The 25,094-nt window shown below is 38.5% G+C and overlaps 1 protein-coding gene across 1 annotated transcript in view; it reads left to right on the top strand.

The window, feature by feature from the left end:
* LOC101027507 (cyclin-Y-like protein 2) overlaps positions 1-24,179 on the top strand; it is a 60,493-nt gene extending 36,314 nt beyond the window's left edge. Inside the window, exons 4-10 of the mRNA XM_074382473.1 lie at positions 3,345-3,445; positions 6,745-6,780; positions 10,875-10,926; positions 11,709-11,828; positions 12,735-12,901; positions 21,424-21,586; positions 22,770-24,179. Coding sequence (XP_074238574.1) covers positions 3,345-3,445; positions 6,745-6,780; positions 10,875-10,926; positions 11,709-11,828; positions 12,735-12,901; positions 21,424-21,586; positions 22,770-22,880 — 750 coding nt within the window. The 3' untranslated portion in view covers positions 22,881-24,179. The remainder of the gene's footprint in view (positions 1-3,344; positions 3,446-6,744; positions 6,781-10,874; positions 10,927-11,708; positions 11,829-12,734; positions 12,902-21,423; positions 21,587-22,769) is intronic.
* Positions 24,180-25,094: the final 915 nt, after the last annotated feature.

Raw genomic sequence — 25,094 nt, 5'->3', positions numbered from 1 at the left:
TGGTATTTGGTTACATGAGTAAGTTCTTTAGTGATGATTTGTGAGATTTTGGTGTACCCATCACCTGATCAGTATCCACTAAACCTGATTTGTAGTCTTTTATCCCTCACCCTTTTCCCACACTTTCCCGAGTCCCCAGAGTCCGTTGTATCATTCTTATGCCTTTGCATCCTCGTAGCTTAGCTCCCACATATGAATGAGAATATACAATGTTTAGTTTTCCATGCCTGAGTTACTTCACTTAGAATAATAGTCTCCAGTTCCATCGAGGTTCCTAGGAATGCCGTTAATTTATTCCTTATTGTAACTCAGTGGCATTCCATCATACATATATATATATATATATATATAAATATAAAATATGTATATAAAATATATACATGTACATCACCATTTTTTAGCCCCTCATTAACTGATGGACATTTGGGCTGGTTTCGTATTTTTGTAATTGAAATTTGTAAATTGTTATTTGTTTGAGTTCCTTGTAGATTCTGGGTAATAGCCCTTTGTCAGATACATAGAGTGTGAAGACTTTCTCCCACTCTGTGGGTTGTCTGTTTACTCTGCCGATTGTTCCTTTCCCTGTGCAGAAGCTCTTCAGTTAAGTCTTACCTGTTTGTTTATGTTGCATTTGCTTTTGGGTTCTTGGTCATGAAGTCTTTGCCTAAGCCAGGGTCTAGAAGGGTTTTTCCAAGGTTGTCTTCTAGAATTTTTATGTTTTCAGGCATAGATGTATGTGCTTGATCCATCTTGAGTTGATTTTTGTGTGTGGTGATAGTTGAGGATCCAGTTTCATTCTCCTGCATGTGGCTTGCCAATTCTCCCAGCATCATTTGTTGAATAGGGTTTGCTTTCTTCACTTTATATTTTAGTTGGCTTTGTTGAAGATCATTTGGCTATAAATATTCAGGTTTATTTCTGGGTTCTTTCCTCTGTTCCATTGGTGTATGTGCCTGTGTTTATACCAGTTTCATGCCATTTTGGTAACTGTGGCTTTATAGTATAGTTTGAAATTAGGGAATGTGATTAATGCCTCCAGATTTGTTGATTTTGCTTAATTTTGATTTTGCTATGTGGAGTCTTGTTTGGTACCATATCAGTTTTAGTATTACTTGTTTCTAGTTTTGTGAAGAAGGATGATGGTATTTTGATGGGAATTTTGTTGAATTTGTAGATTGCTTTTGGCAATATGGTCATTTTTACAATATTCATACTACCCATTCATGAGCAGGAGGTGTTTTTCCTTTTGTTAGTGTCCGTCATTTCATTCAGCAATGTTTTGTGGTTCCCAACAGCATATCAAAAAGATAATCCGCCATGATGAAATGGGTTTCATACCAGGGATCCAGAGACGGTTGAACATACACAGGTCAATAAATGAGATATACCACATAAACAGAATTCGAAACAAAAATAACATGGTCATCTCAATAGACACAGAAAAAGCATTTCACAAAATGCAGCATTGTTTTATCATGAAAACCCTCAGCAAAATGGGCATACAGAGGTCATACCTCAATGTAATAAAAGCCATCTATGACAGATCCACAGCCAACATAATACTGAAGAGGGAAAAGTTGAAAGCATTCCCCTTGAGAACTGGAACAAGGCAAGGATGCCCCAGTCTCACTGCTTTTATTCAGCACAGTACTGGAAGACCTAGCCAGAGCAATCACGCAAGAGAAAGAAATCAAGGGCATCCAGATTAGTACATAGGAAGTCAGACTGTCACTGTTTGCTGATGACATGATTTCATACTTAGAAAACCCCCAAGGACTCCACCAGAAAGCTCCAAGAAACTGATAAATGAATTTAGCAAAGTTTCAGGAGACAATATTAGTGTACAGAAATCAGTAACTTTGTTATACCTCACCGTGAATGCTGAGAATCGAACCAAGAACTCAGCCCCTTTTATAATAGTTGCAAAAATAAAATAAAATACTTAGGAATAGACCTATCCAAGGAAGTGAAAGACCTCTACATGGACCTTTGATGGTAAGCTTTTGGTTTTGACTTACTAAATTACTAGGTATAATTATTTTCTAGTTTTTGTTATTAACCTACTATGTAACCCCTTCCATTTCTTGTTAAAGATGATAAAATTTCACACTCTTCATTCAAGCTGACTGCAGTTAGATGATTTGTTTCTTTTTTGTTGACTACCTTAAATAATACCTATAAACAGTAAACCGTTAGGAGTGTTTTTGGTGTAATTAAATGTAGTAAGACTTATTTTCCAAATTATAACTGAATTAATTTATTAAATACTTGTCAAAATTTTTGATTTACTCAAAATTCTGTGCTCAGCAGCTGGAGATAGAGTAAGAGCCCTCTCTTACTCTTACGGAGAGGCATACTTTCTCATGAGGGAAATACTGGGCAAGAATTACTATCTTGTAACCAGTGGTGAATTTGATTAATTAATGTACAAAAAAAACAAAAACAAAAGGTTTTTTTGTGTGGCTGCTGGCAAAAAGATTCAAGAAGGTAGATGGAATCAAGCTTGCTGAAACAAGGAGAGAGGAAAACAGTCTTCTAGGCAGAGAGCAAGGGTATAGCAGGAAAATGCCTAGGTGCAGGTCAGATGATTTACAGAATGAAATGAGTCAACTTTTGAAATGAATGGCAAGTATTCTCTGAGAGTTTCATTTGAATCATGTCATGGCAGTCTTATTTAAACATGAAGTGAAAGTTACATTTTTTAAGTTGTTATCTGTTTTCAGGGTGTGAGAGAATATTAAAGTGATAATCTTTTTATCCTCCACATAAGGAAACAGGACTAGAGAAACCTATGGCTTCCTACCTTGGTGGTGGCCTAGCAACCCTGGCACACAGAACCTCTGAATGTGAAACACCTGTTTTGTCACAATATTGCCTGAAATAATACACGTAGGATTAGTAAGTTTGTAAATACATTAGTCTTGTATTCATTGCAATAAATTTCTTTTATACCAGTATTATTTAATACATTACATTTTATTGTAATAAATTAATAGAAATTCTCAGCTGCTTTATATCAATGAAATTCTCAGCTGCTTTATATCAATAAAAAATGAAATTGTATTTTAAACTTTTGTCATTATATATAAAGAGAATTCATAAAATCCTTGTTAGGTTTGATGACAGGTAGCATATTAAGAGCAGCATTTTCTAACCCATATCTCAATATCATCTCTGGAAGTTAAGAGCCTCCATTGGTTTTTCTATACAGTGCATGTGATATCACACTCAGGCAGTTCATGGAGTGTAAGAAATATCTTAGTGCTTTGTCATTTGACATTTTAACTGAGGAAAAAAAAAAACATGCTTTGGTAAGTTTACCTTATCCTTCCCTTCCTCTTTAGATAGATACGTATTTTTTTTCTTTGAAATGCAACTCGTGCTCGACGATTTTCCTGGACGACAGCACAGCCAGCTGCCCTCATTTTAAAATGACACTAAAATCGTGAGTACAACTCTACTGCCAAGGGACAGATTAAAATTATTTCAGCCATTTGTTTGTCCTCTTCAATCCGTTTAAGAAATTGGAGTCAACTATATATTGATACGAGATTCTAAATATTAAGTATCAGTTTCTCTTTTCATCTTCTACATCATGGTGGAAGGAAAAATCTCTTAGCAAATAAGCAATTTCAGAAAAAGTGTTGCTATTTATTTGATGCCTTTATGCCTTAAGAGAATGTTGAATGCAGTAAGAAGGATAGGTAACCTTTGATAGAATGCTTTTTTTTTTGTGAAAAATTAGTTTCTCAATGCGTTTCAGGCCTCAGTCAATGTGTACTACTTTGAACATTAGTCTTAGAAGAAGGAACAGCTTTTTCTCCTCTGGCACCTCAGTGTGTCTGCATTTGAATTTCTCCCTTGTGCATGAGCACCTCATGGGCCACAAAGATGCACTTGGAGAGCACTCTGAGATGAAGTTTATTTTATAAAAGGAACAACCACCAACACCACCACCACAGGGGCTGTCCAGTGTACATTATGATCATCTCCTTGGTTATTAGTGTTGATGTTTAGAGCACAGTTTGGAAAGTGCTAATTTAGAATATTAATGTCCTTATATTTAAGTTTACTTTTCATTCTGGAAATACAACTAGCTAGCTTATAAACAATTTTGTTTTGAATGCACTAGCTTTTTTAGCTAATTCAATTGTCAGTAACTTTAATTAAAAATGGCAGGTTTACACTCATAATAATGTCACTTTTCTCTCTCCCTTATAACAATAGTTGAGATGAAATTGTGTTTCAGCAAAAATTGGAATCAAATTATGTCTTAGGCGCTGAGCTTTGGGACCTATTGAGTAATCACTAAATGTCTGTGGTCAGCCAAGTTTCTTCAATCTTTTTTCTTTTTTTCTTTTTCTTTTTCTTTCTTTCTTTTTTTTTTTTTTTTTTTTTTTTTTGAGATGGAGTTTTGCTCTTGTCTTATTGCCCAGACTGGAGTGCAGTGGCACCATCTTGACTCACCACAGCCTCCACCTCTCAGGTTCAAGCAATTCTGCCTCAGCCTCTCAAGTAGCTAAGATTACAGTCATGCACCACCACACCGAGCTCATTTTTTTTTTTGGAGAGTTGAGGTTTCTCTGTGTTAGTCAGGCTGGTCTTAAACTCTCAACCTCAGGTGATCTGCCCACCTCTGCCTCCTCCAAAAGTGCTGGGATTACAGTCATGAGCCACCACACCTGGCTGTCTCTTAAATCTTTGAGCATAGAAACAAACAAACTACTTTGGCTAAAGTCCCTGGCTGCTTTTGAATTTAAACGATTTTTATGTGTTAGCATAGAATTCGAAAGTAGCTTTGAAGATAGTCTTGTTGAAACAAATTTCATGCTTTTTTCCTCATTCTTCTAATTTTTAGAAGTCTACTTCAAAAGTAAAGTAAGTTTTAATTTGCCGTCAGCAAGTTTGAGAAATGATCATTTGGTGCATTCACTCTTGGTGAAATAGAGGTTTATTGAGCGAATTAATAGGGCAAATTGGCTTCAGGAAAAGATTTTGAAAAATGTTCATCACAAGTTAGTAGTGCACTGTTATCAGTGGGATAGGTGGAACTCATTGGGATCACTTTTACAAAGTTTGTCTTCAAAATAGATGTCTGCAAATACATGTATCCTCCAATCTCCACTTTCCCTCTATCTCCAGGACTGAGAAGCCTTTTAGGAAAACATAGCATCTTTATGTGAAGAAAAGCATCCCAAAAGATTCTGATTTTCACCCCAACTCAATCATTTCAAATTTTGCTGCACATTGAAATCACCTGGGAAACTTTTACCAACAACCCTGATGGCCAAAGTTATATCCAATGCTAATTATTGAAAATGAGGCCGTTATTAAAGCTTCTCAGGTGATTTTAATGTGCAGCAAAATTTAGAGCCACTGCCTAATTTGAGTTTAGGGCAAGAAACTGCTCCTATTTGTTGGGACCTTGGGCAAGTCAGTTTTAAGATTTTTTTCCCTGACCTGTAAAATGAGTGTTGGATTAAATGTCTTGTAAGGTCATTGGTCCTTTCCAGCATATAACTTCAAATTCTGTGATTTTAAAATTATTTCAGAGATGAAAACTACTTGAAGCACTATAGACATATCCATCTGAAGTGCTAATGTTACAGGCTTTTTAAAAAGTGCTATTACTAAAATTGAAATTTGCCTTCCCTCAGTTATTTTGAAACTCATTATAGATGCGGAGGGCAAATGGAAGCACATAACTTATGTGACAGAACCTCTTGTTTTCTGATACACAGCATCAGTGGGTAACATAGAAATACAGTTACATATGTGAAGAGTTGTATCTGTTCATAAATATTTCAGTTAAACTAACAGAAGATACCTGCCATTGATATCACACTGTGTCGTGCTGCACTACCTTGTTAGCACTGCTTATTTTAGGATTGCTGTACCTATCATTCATGTCATGTGAGCTTATGTTTACTAATATATTTTCTAGTAATTATGCAAAAGCAATTTCAAATAATTTTATTTGTTATAAAGCACTTTCATTATGTTATGCATTTTTTGGGAAATAATTTTTAAAATGGGTGAGTAGGAGACAGTAAACTAAACTAAAATTCAGGGCCTAACATCTTAAAAAAGAAACCACTACTGTGTGGCTGAAATTTAAACGTATGTACACATAGATATAAATTGCATGAGTCAGGGTGTGACGGCTCAAGCTGTAATCCCAGCGCTTTGAGAGGCTGAGGCAGGCAGATCACTTGAGGCCAGGAGTTTGAGATCAACCTGATCATCATGGCAAAACCCCATCCCTACTAAAAAAACAAAAATTAGCCGGACATAGTGGGATCAACCTGTAGTCTCAGCTACTTGGGAGGCTGAAGCATGAGAATTGCTTGAACTCGGCAGGTGGAGGTTGTGGTGAGCCAACGTTGCTCTGGGCTACAGAGCAAGACTCTGGGTCACAATAAATATATACATAAAATAAATTGCATGTGATGAAAGGTTTTGTGGGTAGAACATATAACGGAAATATATTATTATTTATGTGTTATAATCATCTACAAAAATACATTTTCTAACAGTGTATTGTATTGCCTTGCATTTTTGTTCTCATATTTTTGCTAAAACCCAAGAAATGAAAACAAGAGATTACCCTTATGGAACTGTTCTGAACTAGAAGGTTTTAATTTCAGGGCCGCTAGGAGAGTTTCCACCACACCCTTTTAAAAAAATGTCTTCAGACCTAACAAATGATAACACCTATTGTTATGAATGTTTTTCCTTCCACAGTGTGGCCTTGGAGATATATCTTCTTATCAAGGAAAGGTAAGGTTTTTTAAAAACTGTCTTGTTATTCTGGCTAATTACTTTGCAAGCTATCAAGCTCTTTAGGTCACAGCTCTAGACATCATGAGCTGTATTGGGCCTGCTAAAATATCCAAGCAAATTATTTGTGTTTTCTTTGGTCCTCAACACTTTTAATTCTTAAATGATTAGGAATCTCAGAGAGCATGTATTTATATTGATGATATTGATATTTACTGTCATAGAACTATAAAATTGAAATTTTTTTCAAAATCTATTTTTAATTTAGATTTCACAGCCTTACTACTGTTGATATCTTGATAACGCTTTGTCACGAGGACTGTCCTGTGCATTGCAGAAAGTTTAGCAGCACTGGTGGCCTGTACCAAGTAGATGTCAGTAGTTACCCATGATCCAGGTTGTGACAACAGAAAATACTCCTTGAGAACAATATTGTTAACATAAAATTTTTAATGAGAAAATAGATTTTCTACAACAAAAAGTTGAGTAAAAAGTGTGTCATGTATTTATATTATTGAAAACCTCGAATGTTACACTTAATAGAAGACAGCTGGATTCTCTAGGTCTTTCTTTGCAATTTGCCTTAAGAAGCAATAAGAGGCCGGGTGCGGTGGCTCAAGCTTGTAATCCCAGCACTTTGGGAGGCCTAGGCGGGTGGATCACATGGCCAAGAGATTGAGACCATCCTGGTCAACATGGTGAAACCCCGTCTCTACTAAAAATTCAAGAAAAAAAATTAGCCGGGCTTGGTGGCGCATGCCTGTAATCCCAGCTACTCAGGAGGCTGAGGCAGAATTGCCTGAACCCAGGAGGCGGAGGTTGCGGTGAGCCGAGATCGCACCATTGCACTCCAGCCTGGGTAACAAGAGCGAAACTCCGTCCCCCCCAAAAAAAGAAGCAATAAGATGGCCAGGTGTGGTGGGATGTCGGGGACCGTCCAGGACAGGTAGGCACATCTGCCGGGGGTCTCTCGGCCTGCAAGAGGGTCCCAATACCTGGAAGAGAGCGTGCGCTTGGAGAAATATGAAAGAGACAGAGAGAAAGCGAGGTGTCTGGAGGACTGCATAGGCTGTGCCTAAACAGCAAATTTTATTTTTCAAAGGCCAGGAATAAATACACTTTCTTGGCTCTGGTTTACGTCATAGCAAGAGGAAATGCAAATCTATACTTTACATGGCTTATACAATAGAGAAATCAGATACACAATGGTTGCAAGAGGAAATGCAAATCTATACCTTACATGACCTATATGATAGAGAAATCAGATATGCAATCAGTGGTTGTAACAGAATTTCCTGTGATCACAAAGCTTGTTTATATCCAGACATTATTCCTCCTGGCTGCAGGTATTTCTGGTTTTCCTCATCAGAATATCTTTTAACCAGATTGTCCTTTGTCTACTCCTGACTCAACTTACCTCAACTTCCCCATTCAGGAGTCTCTGAGTCAGAAATCAAGGCCATCCCTTATGGTGGCATTTGCTTTGCAAATATCCCGACAGTTAAACCATTATCTAGGGTACAAGGCAGTCAGGCAAGTAAAAAAAAGGTTAAGGCTTATTCTTAAAGAAAGAGTCATAAAAAAGTTAAAAGCAGGAACTGGTTGCTGGCAGGGGGTCACTCAGTCTAGCAGCACCGCATAGTTTTAGGCCCAAACGATATCGTGGTTGATATTAGAAACTGATCATCCATCTTTAAGTTCCTTTTTTCCCCTGATAGCTCGACTGCCTCCAGTAGGAAACTGTGTTTGGGATCAAACTCACCGTATAGTGAGACTCACGCCTTTTGGGGGTCTCACACGGGAATGTTCCCCACAGTGGGAGGCACTTGCAATCCCAGCACTTTGGGGAGGCTAAGGCAGGCAGATTCATCTGAGGTCAGAAGGTTGAGACCAGCCTGACCACCATGGTGAAACCCATCTCTACTAAAAATACAAAAAAATAGCTGGGCATGATAGTGCATGCCTGTAGTCAAAAAAGGGAAGCAATGACATGCCCTAATCTCATGCAAATATGTACTTGGTAAAAGGTGCATTTTTAAAGCTTTGAGACAGCTGTGGGTATTTAATAATAAGTGAAAACTTGGCAAGTGCTACTTTTTAAAATTAGTTGCAGTGGTATTATACATATTAAAAAATTTATTTGGTCAGTCCTCACTAATCTGTCTTGCATGGTAAATGGAACTTTCCCCCCATACTTACATTTATACTCTCATGCATTAGTTATTTGGAATATATTGGTTTATGTTTTATTGTGTCAAAAATGACTTTTAACCACCAATATTATTTTAAAAGTCTTTAAGTGTTGAAAAGCTGTCAAGCCTACAGTAGAAGGAGTGAGATTTTCAAAGTCCTCAGGAAAGCTTAATTTATCACTGGGAACACATGCTTATTTTCCTTGATGTGACAACGTCAGTTCATTTATTTTTGAGAATGATAGTTGTCCCTTTTTTTTAGACTGAGTCTCACTCTGTCACTGGCATGATCTCAGCTCAAGCAATTCTCTCACCTCAGACTCCTGTGTAGCTGGGCCCACAGAGGTGTGGCACCACATCTGGCTAATTTTTGTGTATTTTTGGTAGAGACAGAGTTTCACCACGCTTCCCAGGCTACTCGAACTTCTGAAGGAGCTCAAGCGATCTGCTGCTTTGGTCTCCCGAAGGGTTTGGATTTTAGAGGTGTGAACCATTGCACCGGCACAGTAGTACATTTAAATAAAAATGATGTTCTGTGAAAATGTGATTGTTCTGCTCACAATTAAATCATGAATTTTTTTTTTAAGCACAACCATACTGCAGTCAGCAGAAGCGCTTCTTCTTAGCTTTCTACTGATTCAGAATATTAAAGAGACATGTCAAGATTTAGTAACACCATTAATTTTTACCACCTCAACGAAGACATTCTTAAGTACTTTAGACTGCTTTTTAACTGTAACGGGCAATGAAGAACAGAATTACTACCAGTATAATTGGTACCACTGCCTTGATTTAGGCTGAGAAACCAGCAGTTTTATCCACTTTTGCTTTTATACAGTTATGGCAAGTGTCTATGAAAAAGTAGTCAGTGTCTTTGTATTACTTTCTTAATTAAAAAAAAATTTTTTTTGGTATCAACTTTCTGAGTTTGAATTAATGTGATTATCAGAACAGTGTCCAGCAGACACAGTGGCTCAGGCCTGTAATCCCAGCACTTTGAGAGGCCAACCAGATGGAATCACCTGAGATTAGGAGTTCAAGACCAGCCTTGCCAGCATGATGAAACCCCATTTCTACTAAAAATACAAAAGTTAGCTGAATGTGGTGGTAGGCACCTGTAGTCACAGCTACTTGGGAGGCTGAGGCAGGAGAATCACCTGAACCTGGGAGACAGAGGTTGCAGTGAGCCAAGATCCCACCATTGCACTCCAGCCTGGGCAACGAGAGTGAAACTCCATCTCAGAAAAACAAAAACAAACAAAACAAAACAGTGTTGACCTCTTAGGCCTTCTCAGAAAGGGTCTTCAGGATCCCCAGGGGTCCACAGAGCACATTTGGAGAACCACTGGTTTATCACACAGGCACAATGCATTAGTTTTACAAAATTTAAAGTTAATCAAAGACTAGCCTCTTTTAAAATAAAAGGGCAGATGAGTTTTTAATTCAAACAACAGAAAATAAATAAATTCATCATGAAACTATACTACAGAGGACTAAAAAGAAAGGAAGCTAGGAAATCGGAATCACATTTATATTTATTAAAGTCCTAAAGACTTTATTGCCCACCACTACTGCTTTGTAAAACATTCTTGTGTTTCAATGTGTGGTTAAGAAGAGAGAAAATATGTTTGGTTTATTGCCATTGCCTGTTAGGGAGGGTCAATACCTACAGGCAGTTCTGACTGGTTATTGTGAAAAAGACTTCATAGTACAGGACATGATGTGCTGAGGAAGAAGAGGTCGGGAAACATTCTGCAGGGCAGGATCCAGGAGAAGAATTTGTAAAAACTGTTTGCTTTGGTGAAGTAAACACCAAAGCACATAGGAGGCATTATTATACTAAACAGGTATGATACTAAGATATTAACAGTTTTTGAAGTAATGCACATTCTTATTTTATAGAGATGGAAATAGAACTTTGGAAATATTTGATGAACGTATATTTCCACTTAACGTAAGTGCACTTTTATTAAGGCTGTATTTTTATCATAGACTTGTATTTGTTTCATGCTGAAGTCAAAGCCGTCTTTAAATCCTCCCCATTTCGTGTTGCATTTAGTCCTCTTGGGTGTTGTGAAAAGAATGTATTAGAATCAGAACTGATCTGCAGCTCTGTTTAGTTAGTGAACTAGTATGACTAAATCTACTATCAAAATAACAGAAAATGTGTCTTTTAAAAGACAGTTATTAGTAGCATCAAGCAACGTGAGTATATGTAAATACTTTCAACACAGAAGCGTGACTTTTATGAAGAGAGTTAAAAAAAATTTAAGTTTAAATCAACCTAAGTGTTATAAAAATTTTTAAATGTACTTCCTCAAGTACATAATAGCCACATGTGGCTAGTGACTATTGTATTTAACAGTGTAGGCTTAGAGCCTCATGGTTACAGGAAACTGTATTTTCTCAGTTTATTGCAGAGAATGAGATACCATCAGTAAGACATTAAAGCCTAAGAATAGATTACATTTGGATAGAATTATGTGGGGCAAAGAGTAAAAAAGAACAAACATTTTCTGAACTTTAGGTCATATGATTTTTAAGTGAATGTCGATGAGTATTAAATCATTATGGTATTTTAAGATCCCACTGTTCATATTGTAAAAACTGAAAGACATCTCCCCAATCAAAATGATTGTAAATGATACATGGACACAAATGTGAACACTGCTGTCTTAAGAGCACTTCAGATTTTCTCTTCAATGGATACTTATGTTGCATCCTTTCTTCTTTCAGCGAGGAGAGGTTCTGGAAGAACACTTTAAGTTTGATCCTGCACACAAAACAATTTTTAGATTCATACGTACTCTGTGCAATGCCAAAAAGCTAAATGCTTACTTAGCAATCGTAAGTTTGGTAAGATATTTTCTATTTATAAAGCATCTTTAGAAATTGGTCTTGTAGAGTGGCCTGGCCAATGTGGTTAAACCCTGTCTCTGCCAAAAATACAAAAATGAGCCAGGCATGGTGGCATGCCCCTGTAGTCCCAGCCACTCAGGAGACTGAGGCAGGAGAATTGCTTGAACTCAGCAGGCAGAGTCCAGTGACCGGAGATCAAGCCAGTGTACTTCAGCCTAGGCAACAGAGCAGGACTCTATTTCCAAAAAAAAAAAAAAAAAAAAGAAAGAAATTGATCTTGTAAACAGGATAGTATGTTCCTGATTTTAAATGAAAGTAGGTTTCTGAAATTATCTCAGAACTTTAAGAGAAACTGGTGAAAGCAAATAAACATTTGAGTTGAATCATCATTATGGCTTAAATGTTGCCTTGCGTTTCTCATTACAGAACAGTTGCTATTAAAGGCAGCAGGAGGGATTTCTGATTTCTCCCCCCACACTTCAGTGCACACATGCACACGCAGTGTGCACACATCCAGGGCATGTGGAGGGCTTAGAATGAAGAGCAGTAACAAGATCATCTGGTTCATGGTCAGGAATGCTTGCCATTGTAGGTCTAAGCTGAGTCCCAGGGTGTATCCCCAAGCAGTTCTCATGTATGTTGTGTTGAGAGCTACTGCCCTCCGTTCATTGTTCTTGGATGTGTTAATCTACCCCCACTGAGCAGAGTTGGTAGCAGAAATATTTGGGCTATGATTGTGATATGGCCCCTTACTTAACCTGATGAAACAAAATCTCTGTAGAACATAAGAATAAAAGGCATCTACTTTCTGGTCAAAACCAGAAGTATTCTGGTTTTTCATTAAGAGTTCTTATCACAGCACTTAAACTTAACTAAATCAAAGGCCAGTGCTCTGTTTTCCAGGTATACGTAAAAAGACTTCTAGAGTGTACTGATATCAACATTTGTCCAACCAACTGGAAGAGGATTGTCTTCGGAGCCACTCTTCTGGTCAGCAAGGTTGGGAACAATGTGGCTCGGTGCAATGACAACTTCTGCAAGCTCTTTGAGAAAATTACACTTGACAACATGTGAGTTTGTATGGTTTTTGTGAACTTTCTCACCATTTTTGAATACTTTATTTGCTCCCATAAACTTAAACACTTTGAGAAATACTTTTAAAGGTTATATAATGCAGATAATAAGAATGGGCATAAATACCACATACTCTTTCTCCCCAGCTTTAGAAGAACAGTTCATATTTTTCACTAGTCATTGGTAGGTCTTGGTAAATTGCCATTGTAACAATCTCATAAATGGAAAAGAATTTTTTTGGTGAATGTTTTTGGCAAATATCTTACCAGTGTACAATGAGAAACATAATAGTACAGTCAGTTTCCTTATGGCTTTTACAAGCTGTCTGCAAGTTCTAGTCTCTTTGTGAGGAGTGCATATCTGGCCTTTGAAATAATTGTTTGCCCATTGACAGGTCTGGGGCCTCTGCATTGTGAAGTAGAGCTTCACCCTGAGCCATACATTGTGTATTTGCGTTTGCTAGTGTTCTCCCGCTTTTCTCTGAAGATCCGTTTTGTAGAAACCTCGAGATACAGAATAGCCACAGTTCCCTGTGCCCCTGTCCTCTGCCCATTAGGAGTGCTGCATCACTGGGCTGATGAGTCAGAAGTTCCAGTGTTCCCCTCAGGCAGTCTGAGAAACATTGCTGGGGCATCACCCCATGCTCACCACACTCAGGAGGTTCCCAGGGCTTTAATGCAACCACAGCACCTCTTGGGGGGCCCCAAGTTATCTATGATAATGCGAGAAATCTTGCTGAATCATGGGGTTGCTCATAGATGGCAACATGACACTGAAACAGGAGCTTCATGGGTCTTTCTTTCAGTCTGGCCTCATGACTGCTGTAAAGGGAAGGGTCTTGGAGGTAGGGTGAGCCAGGGTGGCATTTCCAGCACAGGCTCTCACAGTGTCCACAGGCTCTCACAGTGTCACAGCGAGAATGGCTTTGTGGGTGACACTTAGGAAAATCTGAAGGAACACCTCTTGATGACATAGAAGCATATGAAGCATATGAAGATGAAGATCCTCAGGCAGTGGAAAGAGGTTTTTGTTTTTTGTTTTTTTTGTGTGTGTTTGTTTGTTTGTTTGTTTGTTTCTTTGTTTTTACGTTTGCCTGTTACTCCAGATAAGACTGTGATTCAGGATGTATACAGTCACAAATAGAAGTCTCTGCCAATTGTGCTCCCCACAGGAATAACAACTTTAGCAACTATCTAAATAAAAAAGCACCTCAATAAGAACTGAAAATTATTTAAATGTTCATATGATGTGGTTTTAATGTCATATCAGTGAAAGAGGCACTGAACAGCATAGAAAAGGCAGTCTTGAATTGTTGATGCCACCGCTGTGAACCTGTGGCAAGGAGAGAGGCGATATGCCTGGGGAAGGGAGAGCACAGCAGCTGTGGGACTTTGCCTGAACTCAGTGCTGCCTCGTCATAGCAGAAAGCAAAACAAAGCTGAATCCACCCAAAGCCCACTCACAGAAAAAACATTTAGACTAGACCCAACCATAGGAGAATTACTCATCCTCGTGGTTGGAACTTGTGTGGTGAAAGCCTGGCTGCCATGGGATGAAATAGTCTGGAGTTCTTAATAAACCTGAAAGCCTGTCTAGGTCACAAGGACTGCAACTCCTAGTGCCATCTGGACAGACCTAGTGCTGTCCCGGAAGTCATGGCCACAGGGGTGCTTGTATCACTCCCCTCCCAGCTCCAGGCAGCTTAGCACAGAGAGACAGACTTCATTTGTGGGAAAGTAAGTGAAGAAGCGAGTCTCTGTCCGTTAATCTGGATAATTCCTTCAGGTCTGATCTCAGACCACCAATGTGGAACCTCTACAATTCTGCAAAAAGCAATGACATTCTTCACAGAAATAGAAATTTAAAAATGAATCCTAAAATATATAGCCAACTACAAAAGACTCAGAATATCCAAAGCTAACCTGAGCAAAAACAAACCTGGGGGAATTACATTATCTAATTTCAAATTACCCTCTACACCTGTCGTAACCAGAACAGCATGGCACTGTGATTAAAAACAGACACGTAGCCCAATGGAACAGAAAAGGAACCCAGAAACCAATTCATACATCTGCAGTGAACTCATTCTCTGTGAAGGTGCCAAGCACATGCAATGGGGTAATGACAGTCGGTAAGGGGTGCTGGGAAAACTGGATATCCACATGCAGAAGAATGAAACCAGGCTTCTATTTCTTACCTTATACAAAAATCAAATCAAAATGGATTAAAGACGTAAATCTAAGCTGGGTATGGTGGCTCACACTTGTAATCCCAGCACTTTGGGAGGCCAAGATGGGAGAATGGCTTGATCTCAGGAGTTAGAGACTATCTGGGCAATGCAGTATCTCTGTCTTTTAAAAAACTAAAGATAGATTTAAATCTAAGACCTCAAATATGAAACTAAAATAAAACAGTGGGAAAACTCTCCACGATATTGGACTGGGCAAATATTTCTTGCATAATGTTTTATAAGCACAGGCAACCAAAGCAAAAATGGGCAAATTAGGTCACATCAAGTTAAAAAGCTTCTGCACAACAAAGGAAACAGTGAACAAAGTGAAGTGACAACCCACAGAATGGGGGAAGTTATTTGAAAACTATCTGACAAGGGATTAATTACCAGAATACGAAGGAGCTCAAATAACTCCATAGAAAAAAGAATAACAATCTGATTTTTAAAATGGGCAAAATATCTGAATAGACATTTCTGAAAAGAGGACACATTAGGCAGGCTTGGTGGCGTGTGCCTGTAATTTCAGCTGCTTAGGAGGCTTAGATGTGAAAATTACCTGAGCCTGGGAGGTCAAGGCTGCAGTGAACTGTGATTCTGCCGCTGCACTCCAACCTGATTGACAGAATGAGACCTGTTTGAAAACTCCTTAAGAAAGGCACGCCAATGGCAAACAGGTACGTGAAAAGATACTCAACATCAATATCATTGATGTTCAGAGAAATGCAAATCAAAATTACAATGAGAGATCATCTCACCACACTTAAAATGGCTCTTATTGTAAAAACAGGCAGTAATAAATGCTAGCGAGGATATAGAGCAAAGGTAACCCTTGTACGCTTTCAGTGGGAATGTAATTTAAATACAACCACTATGGAGAACAGTTTGGAGGTCCTCAGTACTAAAAGTAGAGCTACCATATGATCCAGGAATCTCACTGCTGGGTATAAACCCAAAAGAAAGGAAATCGTGTATCAGAGAGATACCTGCACTCTCATGTATGTTGCAGCACTATTCACAACAGCCAAGATTTGGAAGCATTCTGAGTATTCATCAACAGATGATTGGCTAAAGAAAATGGTTCATATACACAGTGGAGCACTATTCAACCATAAAGGAGAATGAGATCCTCTTAATCTGCAACAACATGGATGGAAATGTTAAGTGAAATAAGCCAGACACAAAAAGACAGAATTCACCTATTCTCACTGATTTGTGGGAACTAAAAATTAAAACAATTAACTCATGAAGATATAGAGTAGGAGAACTGTGCAGCTGCTGGTAAAAGTAGCATGGAGGATGAGAGGAGTAAGGGGTGATGGTTAATAGGTGCACACATTTGGTTAGAAAGAATAAATAACATCTAGTATTTGATAGCACAACAGGGTGACAACAGTCAAGAATTATTTAATTGTACATTTTAGAGTAACTAAAAGAGTATAATTGAATTATTTGTAAAAATAAAAAGATACATGCCTCAGGTGTGATGGATTTTCCATTTACCCTGCTGTGATTATGACACATTATAGGTGTGTATCAAATAATTTTATATACCCCATAAAATGTACACCTACAATGTACCCCCAAAAAATAAAGACATTCATTCAGAATTAACACATTGTATATTTACAATTGAAATGAGGCTTCTTGTAACCAAGAAGAGACTAGTGATGGTTGGTTGCTGTTCAAATGGCTGCTAAGTTACCAGTTTGCTCATAGTATAAACTGAGTTGTCATGGTGACATTGCTAGTAGCCATTTTAGTAAAGGATTTAACAGAAAATGAATGTCATTTGAAAGTTGCAGAAGCTAAAGTTCTCTTAATCACTACTGTGATCAATCTGTAAACTGGTTTCTTTTCTGTGTGTGTGTGTGTGTGTGTGTGTGTGTGAGAGAGAGAGAGAGAGAGAGAGAGGAGAGAGAGAGAAAGAGAGAGATGGAGTTTTGCTTTTGCTACCTAGGCAACAATGTGCAATGGCGTGATCTTGGCTCACCGCAACCTCCGCCTCCTGGGTTCAAGCAGTTCTCCTGCCTCAGCTTCCTGAGTAGCTGGGATTACAGGCATGTGCCACCACAACTGGCTAATTTTCTATTTTTAGTAGAGACGGGGTGTTACATAATATTCAGGAGCCTGGAGAGACCAATGGGTGAAACAGGAGGATTTTATTAAGGTGGCCACCAGCTCAGCGGATTTACATCCCAAGGCTGAGAGCCTAATAAAGACAGGGCTTAATTTGTTATACAGCCAGGATGACATAGCAACTAACAGGTTTACAGAAGCCGGAGGAAAGAACAGTTAACTTGTGACATGTCTTGTGATGTATGTTATGTTTGAAAATCGCATTTTGAGAAACACATTGCACATTCTTTGTGTGTTATATAACCCTGTGACCTTGCAGCTGGTCTGCAAGAAAAACGGGAGTCTTGAGATTCCTGGGAAATTTACCTAGAAAGTAGGGAGAGTAGATAAGGTAGATTTTATAGGAAGTTAGTTAATTTCAAGCAGAGCTGGGGGTTAGGTTTTATATCGAACACAACAGAGTAAATTTTTATTATGTAGCAATTACAGACTACTATTGTTATTATTTAATTTCCCTCTTTAGGAGTTTCTCCATGTTGTTTCTCCATGGGTCACACTGGTCTCGAACTCCTGACCTCAGATGATCCACCCATCTTAGCCTCCCAAAGTGCTGGGATTACAGGCCTAAGCCACTGTACCCAGCTTGTAAACTGGTTTCTTGAAGGGAGCAAAATTGGTAATGATGAACACTTAGCTCCACTATAGTGGCAGTTAAATTGATCTCAAGACCTGCAGCTAATCCGGTGGGGCTCTAGCTCTAGTTCCAAGGTCAAAGAATACACAGAGAAATGTCCAGGTGTCCACAGATATGAGCTCCAGAGGCAGTGATGACAGAGGCCAGCCCCAAGATGACCAGTTCTACATAGTGCCGTTTGTGAACACAGAAGCATCAGGAGCTATGCTCTGAAGAGGAGCTATGCTCACAATCTTTGGAGATTGAAAAACATTACAACAAAGTGTTTAATGGACAGGTTATCTTGTCCCTCTGCTGTTGATTATTTATAATGGTCTCTTTTTGACTGTACATTGAACCTTTTAAAAATTAGTATCTATCGGATTTTTCTTCAAACTTTTCAACATCTGTTAGTCTTGTTAGGATGTATTTATCTTCAGAAACATCACTAATTATCAGGGAAATGCAAATTAAAACCACAGTGTAATACCACCTTTCTCCTGCAAGAATGGGCCATAATTAAAAAATCATCTATGCTGGTATGGATTTTGTCAAAAGGGAACACTTACACTGCTGATGGGAATGTAAACCAGCACTGCCATTCAGTCCAGCAATCTCACACTGCGTATCTACCCAAAGGAAATGAAGTCATACAAAAAGACAAATGCACATGCATGTTGATAGCAGCACGGTTTGCAATTGTAAAAATGTGGAACCAGCCTCAATGCTCATCAATTAATGGGTAAAGAAAATGTGGAATAAATATACCATGGCATACTGCTGAGCCATAAAACAGAATGAAATAATGGCCTTTACAGCAACCTGGTTGGAGCTGGAGGTCATTATTCTAAGTGAAGTGACACAGGAATGGAAAACCAAATATCATGTATTCTCCATGAGAATCCAAGGTCATAAAATGCTACAGTGGCCTTTGGAGACTGGGGGGGAAGGTTGGGAGGGGGGTGATGGATAAAAGATTACATATTTGGTACACTGCTCAAGTGGTAGGTGAACGAGAAGCTCTGATGTCACTCCTAAAGAAATTATCCATGTAACCAAAACCACCTGTTTCTCAAAAACAATTGAAATAAAATTTAAAAACATTATTGATAAACAACTTATACACACACACACACACACACACACACACACACAACATACATGTAGGTTAAACTGAGCAGCTTCTAGTCCGAAAATTTGCTGTGCTTGTAAAGAGTGTCCTATTCAGCCATTTAAAAAACAATGAAAACTAAGAAGATCCATGTCCTGTAGGGAGAATTGTTTTCTTCAATAACTACTATTAATAAACTGATCATTCTATGAAATACCATATTTTACACAGTTAAAATATGTTTATGGAAATACAGAGAAGAGATTATGAAGTGCATACATTCCTATAGTAAATTAAGTCCTGGTCAGCTGATAATTCACATATCTGATTGACATTCCCGTCATAGCCTTGTGGTTATATGAATAGGAAATTAATGTTGGAAGTAGTTTCAGCTGGGTTTTCAGTGAAACCAATGAGAAAACCACATATCTGCTTATATCCTAACTGCTTTCGATACCAGAAAACTTCAAGCATTTGTTGACTTAGCCAGTGGATAAAACATTGAAACTTTAAAAGCAAGAAACCAAATGTGCTGTTGAGGTATTGTTTTTATACAATTAAGTCTTTACAGTGATTACTATGAGAGTGGTAAGATTACTCTAGTTTTGTATTTATTTAAACATTTGACCAAGTGCTGGATACAGTGGCTCATGTCTGTAATACCAGCACTTTGGGAGGCCAAGGTGGGAATATCCACTTGATCACAGGAGTTTAACACCAGCTTGGGCAAAGAGTGAGACCCTGTCTCTACAAAAAGAATTTTTAAAAATCGCCCAGCTAAGTGGCATGAGCCTGTAGTTCCAAGCCTTGAAAGGCTTAGCTGCATGGGTAACTTGAGCCTGAGAGGTTGAGTCTGCTGTGAGCTAGGATCATGCCACTGCACTTTAGCCTGGGTGACCCTGTCTCAGAAAAACAAAAACAAAACCTTTGGCCAGGACAGGTGACTAATCATGCAGCAGAGGGCTGCTTCCAGCCTGTTCCCCTCTCAGTGCATTCAACTCATCCCACATTCTGTTGTGGCCAGGGGTGACAGATGCTGAGCACCTTGGGGTTTCATTTCTAACTCAACTCAGGAGAAACTGTGTGTAAGGCTGGCACCCTACCAGAAAACATCTCATAAAATGAGTTTAGTTTAGCCAAGGTGTCTCCCTCTGATCTTTCTACCATTGGATGTGTAAAGAGTATTCCTGTCCCGTAATAGTGACAGCTAATAAATGGCATTCATCATTTCTGTCATCTGATCACTACTGTGTCTTGGGAGTGAGCATGAAGTCTGAGTTGTGCAATGGAACGCTCAAGAATGAGCCCCAAGTCAGCTGCACAAGTACAGAGGAGGCCGTCCCCTTTCTCCTCATCCCAAACTTGGGGTGCTGGATTCAGAATGGACTGCAAGCAGCTGTGCCCTGTTTGGACATTAGCGTAGGAACACACCTGCATGTGTTTCAAAACAGAATTTGGAGCCATTCTAGTAGCTCAGTGTGATATTTTTAAATAACTAGAGAAAAGTTTTGTTAACTGACTTAACAAAAACAACTGCCTATTAAATGCATATAGTATTGTTTTAAAAAATCTGCAAAATTGTAACCTCAATGTTTTCTTGCAAAAGAAGCAGAAGTAATACAGAGATCCTTTCAAATGAAGAATCACTGAAACAAAATAGAAGTAGGATAACATTTACTTATGTATCTATTTGAAGATTATACAAGAATGAATTTGCATCAGGCTTTTCAATTTACGAACATTAGTAGGATTTCCCTCTAGGGAAAGTTTTCACATCAGTGTTGAAGAAATTCTTAAAACTAAACTTTTCTGTATTTGGTAATCTACCAAGGTTCCAATCCAATGTGCTTTCTTGTATTTATAATGTCAGTTTCCGTTGTGTATTATTATGGGTCTTGGAGAAAATATCATGTAAATGAAGGCATTTCTACATTCTATACATTCATAGGTTTTATTTTAGAAATGAGTTCTTATCTTCATGTGGAACTGGAACAACTGAAGACCTTACCACCTATTTCTATTTATAAGGAATTTCCCATTGAATCCTTTCATGTTTTCAAAGAAATAAAAAAGCTGAAGGCTTTACCATGTTTCTTAAGATTATGTCATTTTTCTCCATATTAAACATGAATATGTCTTTGAAAGTATGGGGAAAATCAAGTTTATTAACACATTTTTTACATTCATGTTTTGTTTCTGGTACAAGTTTTTTTCTGAGTTTTCAAAGAGAATTGGGAAAGTTGCATGCTTTCTTGTATTTCTTCACTAGATCAGGTTCTGTCCAGTGTGAGTTATTTCATGAATTCTAATAAACTAGAGCGCATGATAGCTTTACCACATTTCTTACATAGGAATAATGTTTTTGAAGATAGCCCAGTGAACTAACATGGTCCTGTGTTGGTTTTGTTGTGTTTCTCTTCCCCAGAAATGAATTGCAAAGATACTTCTTGGAGCTTATTAACTATAATTTCAACGTTTCTCTAAGCATTTATACCAGACACTACTTCTATCTTCGTGACTTGGTATTCAGGTATGGCCTGAGTTTGCCATCTTACCCTCTTGACAGAGAAAGAGCATGGGATCTGAAGGTAAGGATACAAAGTCACTAAGTGGGTTTTCAGTCAAACCCCAGTGCCAACATTTATGATTAGGTCGTATGAAGTAGTGATTAGAAAAATGGAAAGCTTCAAAATTGACGTACTGAAGAGCTTATTAACCTTTCAGCATTCTATTTCCTGTATCTCTTATGGTTTTTATAAGGATTCATGTTTTTTAAAAATTATAGATATTATCTCTTTTGTGGTCATAATTCAGAATGTTTTAATCAAATTAAATTCATTCTTAATGAATCTGAACATTTTGAACCTTTGCCCTTGCAAATAATCATACAGAAATGATTTCTTGCCATTGTATTTCTAACGATGTCCACATACATGATGCATTTACCACTCTTGACTCCTTTTTATTACTCAGTTTGCAAATTTCTGTCATTTTCTACTGTGTATACCACAGTGCAGTCAGTCCCATGGGTGTGTTAGGCAAACCATTAGTGCCTAAGCCGAGAGACCTGCACTTAGACAGTATGAGCTGTGCGTGTCTCAAGTACTGGCTGCAGGAAGTACATGGGATTTTACTGGAAATGATAACTCTTCTGGAACAAAGTAATATTTATGGTTTGTGACTTTTGGTAAGTACATAACAAAATTACAGCTGACAAGGATGAACATTTAAAATAGGCACATTCTGTGGCATCGTGGAAGTATTTTAAAATAACACAATTTTCTACCATAAGCATAAAGTGTAGTGCCTTTTGATGCTTAATCATTAGACTTTGTTGACATTTCAATACAATCCAGCACATGCCTGCCTGGTTACAATTTTCTTTCAGTATGTAATAACTTTATAGATTGGGTAGAATGCAAATAGATTAATAATCTAACTTTTTGCAATGTGTGCTTATCTTTAAGGCGCAAGTGCACAGGTAACAGATGATACTGTTAGAAGCCTGTTGCAATACGGTGACATTTTGGGGAGACCAGTTTTTAAGTAACTTAATAAAACAAGCTCCCCTTTGCTCCAGCAATCTAATTCTAGCCCCGAAAGGAGATGACCTAAGTAAGCTGCCAGAAGTTGGCAGTGTAAACCTCAGCCAAAGTAGCTGTAGCTGAACTATCTAAAGGAGTCTGCATGTGTGGCTTCTCCTCAGTGGTGATTGTTAAAAGGATGGAACCCTTTTTAAAATCGTACCTCTTTTCTATTTGACATTCTTAGGCTTTATCAAGGATAGATCAAGAGGAAGAGTTCTATACTGTTCGCAAGACTGGGGCTTTGAGTGCTGATGACTTAATTCGTCTTCAGCGCGCTAAGGCCGTCCTCTCCTGAACAGAAGAAATGAGGGGTAATGTAACATCTGAGCCCCTCACCAAAAAAGACAGGAAAATACCACCTCTCCTGCTAAATAACTAGAAAAGTTTGTATTTTCAAAAGAAGAAATACGTCAATTCAAGTTAACTCAAGGACAACTAGGATGGCACTTTATAGTAAAGGATGAGACCTTGTCAGGGCAACAACACAGTCTTACACTCTTCTGTCCCTTTGAATGTAAACAGAGTCATAGAAACCACTCCAAAGTGAAGACTCCTTCTGCCCACTCACAGATACTTGTTAGTGTGTCGGCTGATAGCCGTGAACTGTATCAGCCTTTTTGTGTTTTGCTTTCAGATGAGTCTCTTTTGCCAGGCTAGCGGGCAGTGGTGTGATCTCGGCTCAATGCAATTTCCACCTCCTGGGTCCAAGCCGTTCTCCTGCCTCAACCTCCCTCCTTAATTAAATGTTTTATTTTAAGTAGCTGGGATTACAGGGGCACCCGGCCTATGTAAGGCTTTTAAAAATTTAAACAATGGTTTAAACTTTTTAGATTTTACAAGATAACTTTTTTGTTTTTTTTTTTAAATATTTTTTCTTTTCCCCCAAATTGCAGTATTAGTATGAAAACATGTCAAAGGAGTTCATGAATAGCACAGTCTTTTCTTCCTGAGGGTCCTCCCCTTCAGGTGTCCCAGCCTGCTCGCAGCAGCCATAGACGGGGCCTTTATACTGAGAGAAGCTACAGAGCGCTGGAAAGCTGAGAATGCACAGGCAGACGTGATCAGAGTTGAGAATAGGAAGCGGGTTGTGATGTCCTCTGTGAGGGAATAATTGTTATTGTCCTGAGGCTGTTTCTAGATATTGTCAAGTAAATTCAGATGTAGCTAAGACATGACTTTATTTTAAAGGAGTATTGCAATGGGGAAAGCTCCAAGCATCAGATCTGCAAGCATCTCACAAGAGGCAGGAAAGGGCTGTGTTTTTTATGGAGGAGCGAACAACACGAGAAGGAAGGTGGGAGGAAGAGTGGAGAATGGCAAAATCAGATTCAGGCTTAGGGAATGTTTCACCCAGAAGTCAGCCTGCTCTTAGGAGGGGCATAAACGGGGTTTGTATGTTGGCTCAGACTGAAGGCAGAGCAGAGTCCGGGAGCTGGGGAAGGAGAGAAACTTAAGCACAGTTGTGATGGAATTCCTGGAACCCAGGAGGCAAAGGTTGCGGTGAGCCGAGATTGCACCAGTGCACTCCCGGGTGACAGAGTGAGACTCTGCTCATAATAAACAAATATTTTAAATAAAGTCTTGTTTTAAACAATTATAGTTTGTATTTGTGTAATTTTGTTAATATAAAAGACCCACCTCTGGAAAGACTATTAGGATTTTCTTCTTACTCATATCCAACTAAATTATACCACCCCGAAAAAAATGAAGTGTTTTTTTTTTTGTTTTTGTTTTTGTTTTTTTTAAGACAGAGTTTTGCTCTTGTTACCCAGGCTGGAGTGCAATAGCACTATCTCAACTCACTGCAACCTCCGCCTCCTGGGTTCAGGCAATTCTCCTGCCTCAGCCTCCTGAGTAGCTGGGATTACAGGCACGCGCCACCATGCCCAGCTAATTTTTTGTATTTTTAGTAGAGACGGGGTTTCACCATGTTGACCAGGATGGTCTCGATCTCTTGACCTTTACATTTTATTTCAAAATGAATAATTGAAATAATTTTAATGTTTTTATTTCGAACACTTGGTACTAGTGCTGGCTTGTTTTTGAAGAAAGATTGATTGAGCATATAATATTATTTGGAATGTATATAGAAAACAGTTTCTGCTTTCTTGTTCTGCAGTGGTGATTTCTGAGATTTTGGTGCACTCATCACCTGAACAGTGTACACTACCCAATGTGTAGTCTTTTATCCCTCACCCACCTCCTGCCCTTTCCCCCAAAGCCCCAGAATCCATTGTATCATTCTTATGCCTTTGCACCCTCATGGCTTAGTTCCCACTTATGAGTGAGAACCTAAGATGTTTGGTCTTCTATTCCTCAGTTACTTCACTTAGAATAATGGTCTCCAGTTTCATCCATTATATTGTTCCTTTTCATGGGTGAGTAGTATCCGTGGCATAAATGAGGTCTAGGGAACTCCAAGGCTACTGAGAGTAGGTGGGCTAGAGAGATGGGTGAGAGTGGATAATTGCTATTCTCTAGGCCCTCCCTGCTTCATGAGTGCAAGCTG

The sequence above is a fragment of the Saimiri boliviensis genome, chromosome 12, assembly GCF_048565385.1.
Source record: "Saimiri boliviensis isolate mSaiBol1 chromosome 12, mSaiBol1.pri, whole genome shotgun sequence".
NCBI classification, from domain to species: Eukaryota; Metazoa; Chordata; class Mammalia; order Primates; family Cebidae; genus Saimiri; species Saimiri boliviensis.
Note: the sequence above shows the minus strand (reverse complement) of the source record. Positions and strands in the feature narration are given on the sequence as shown.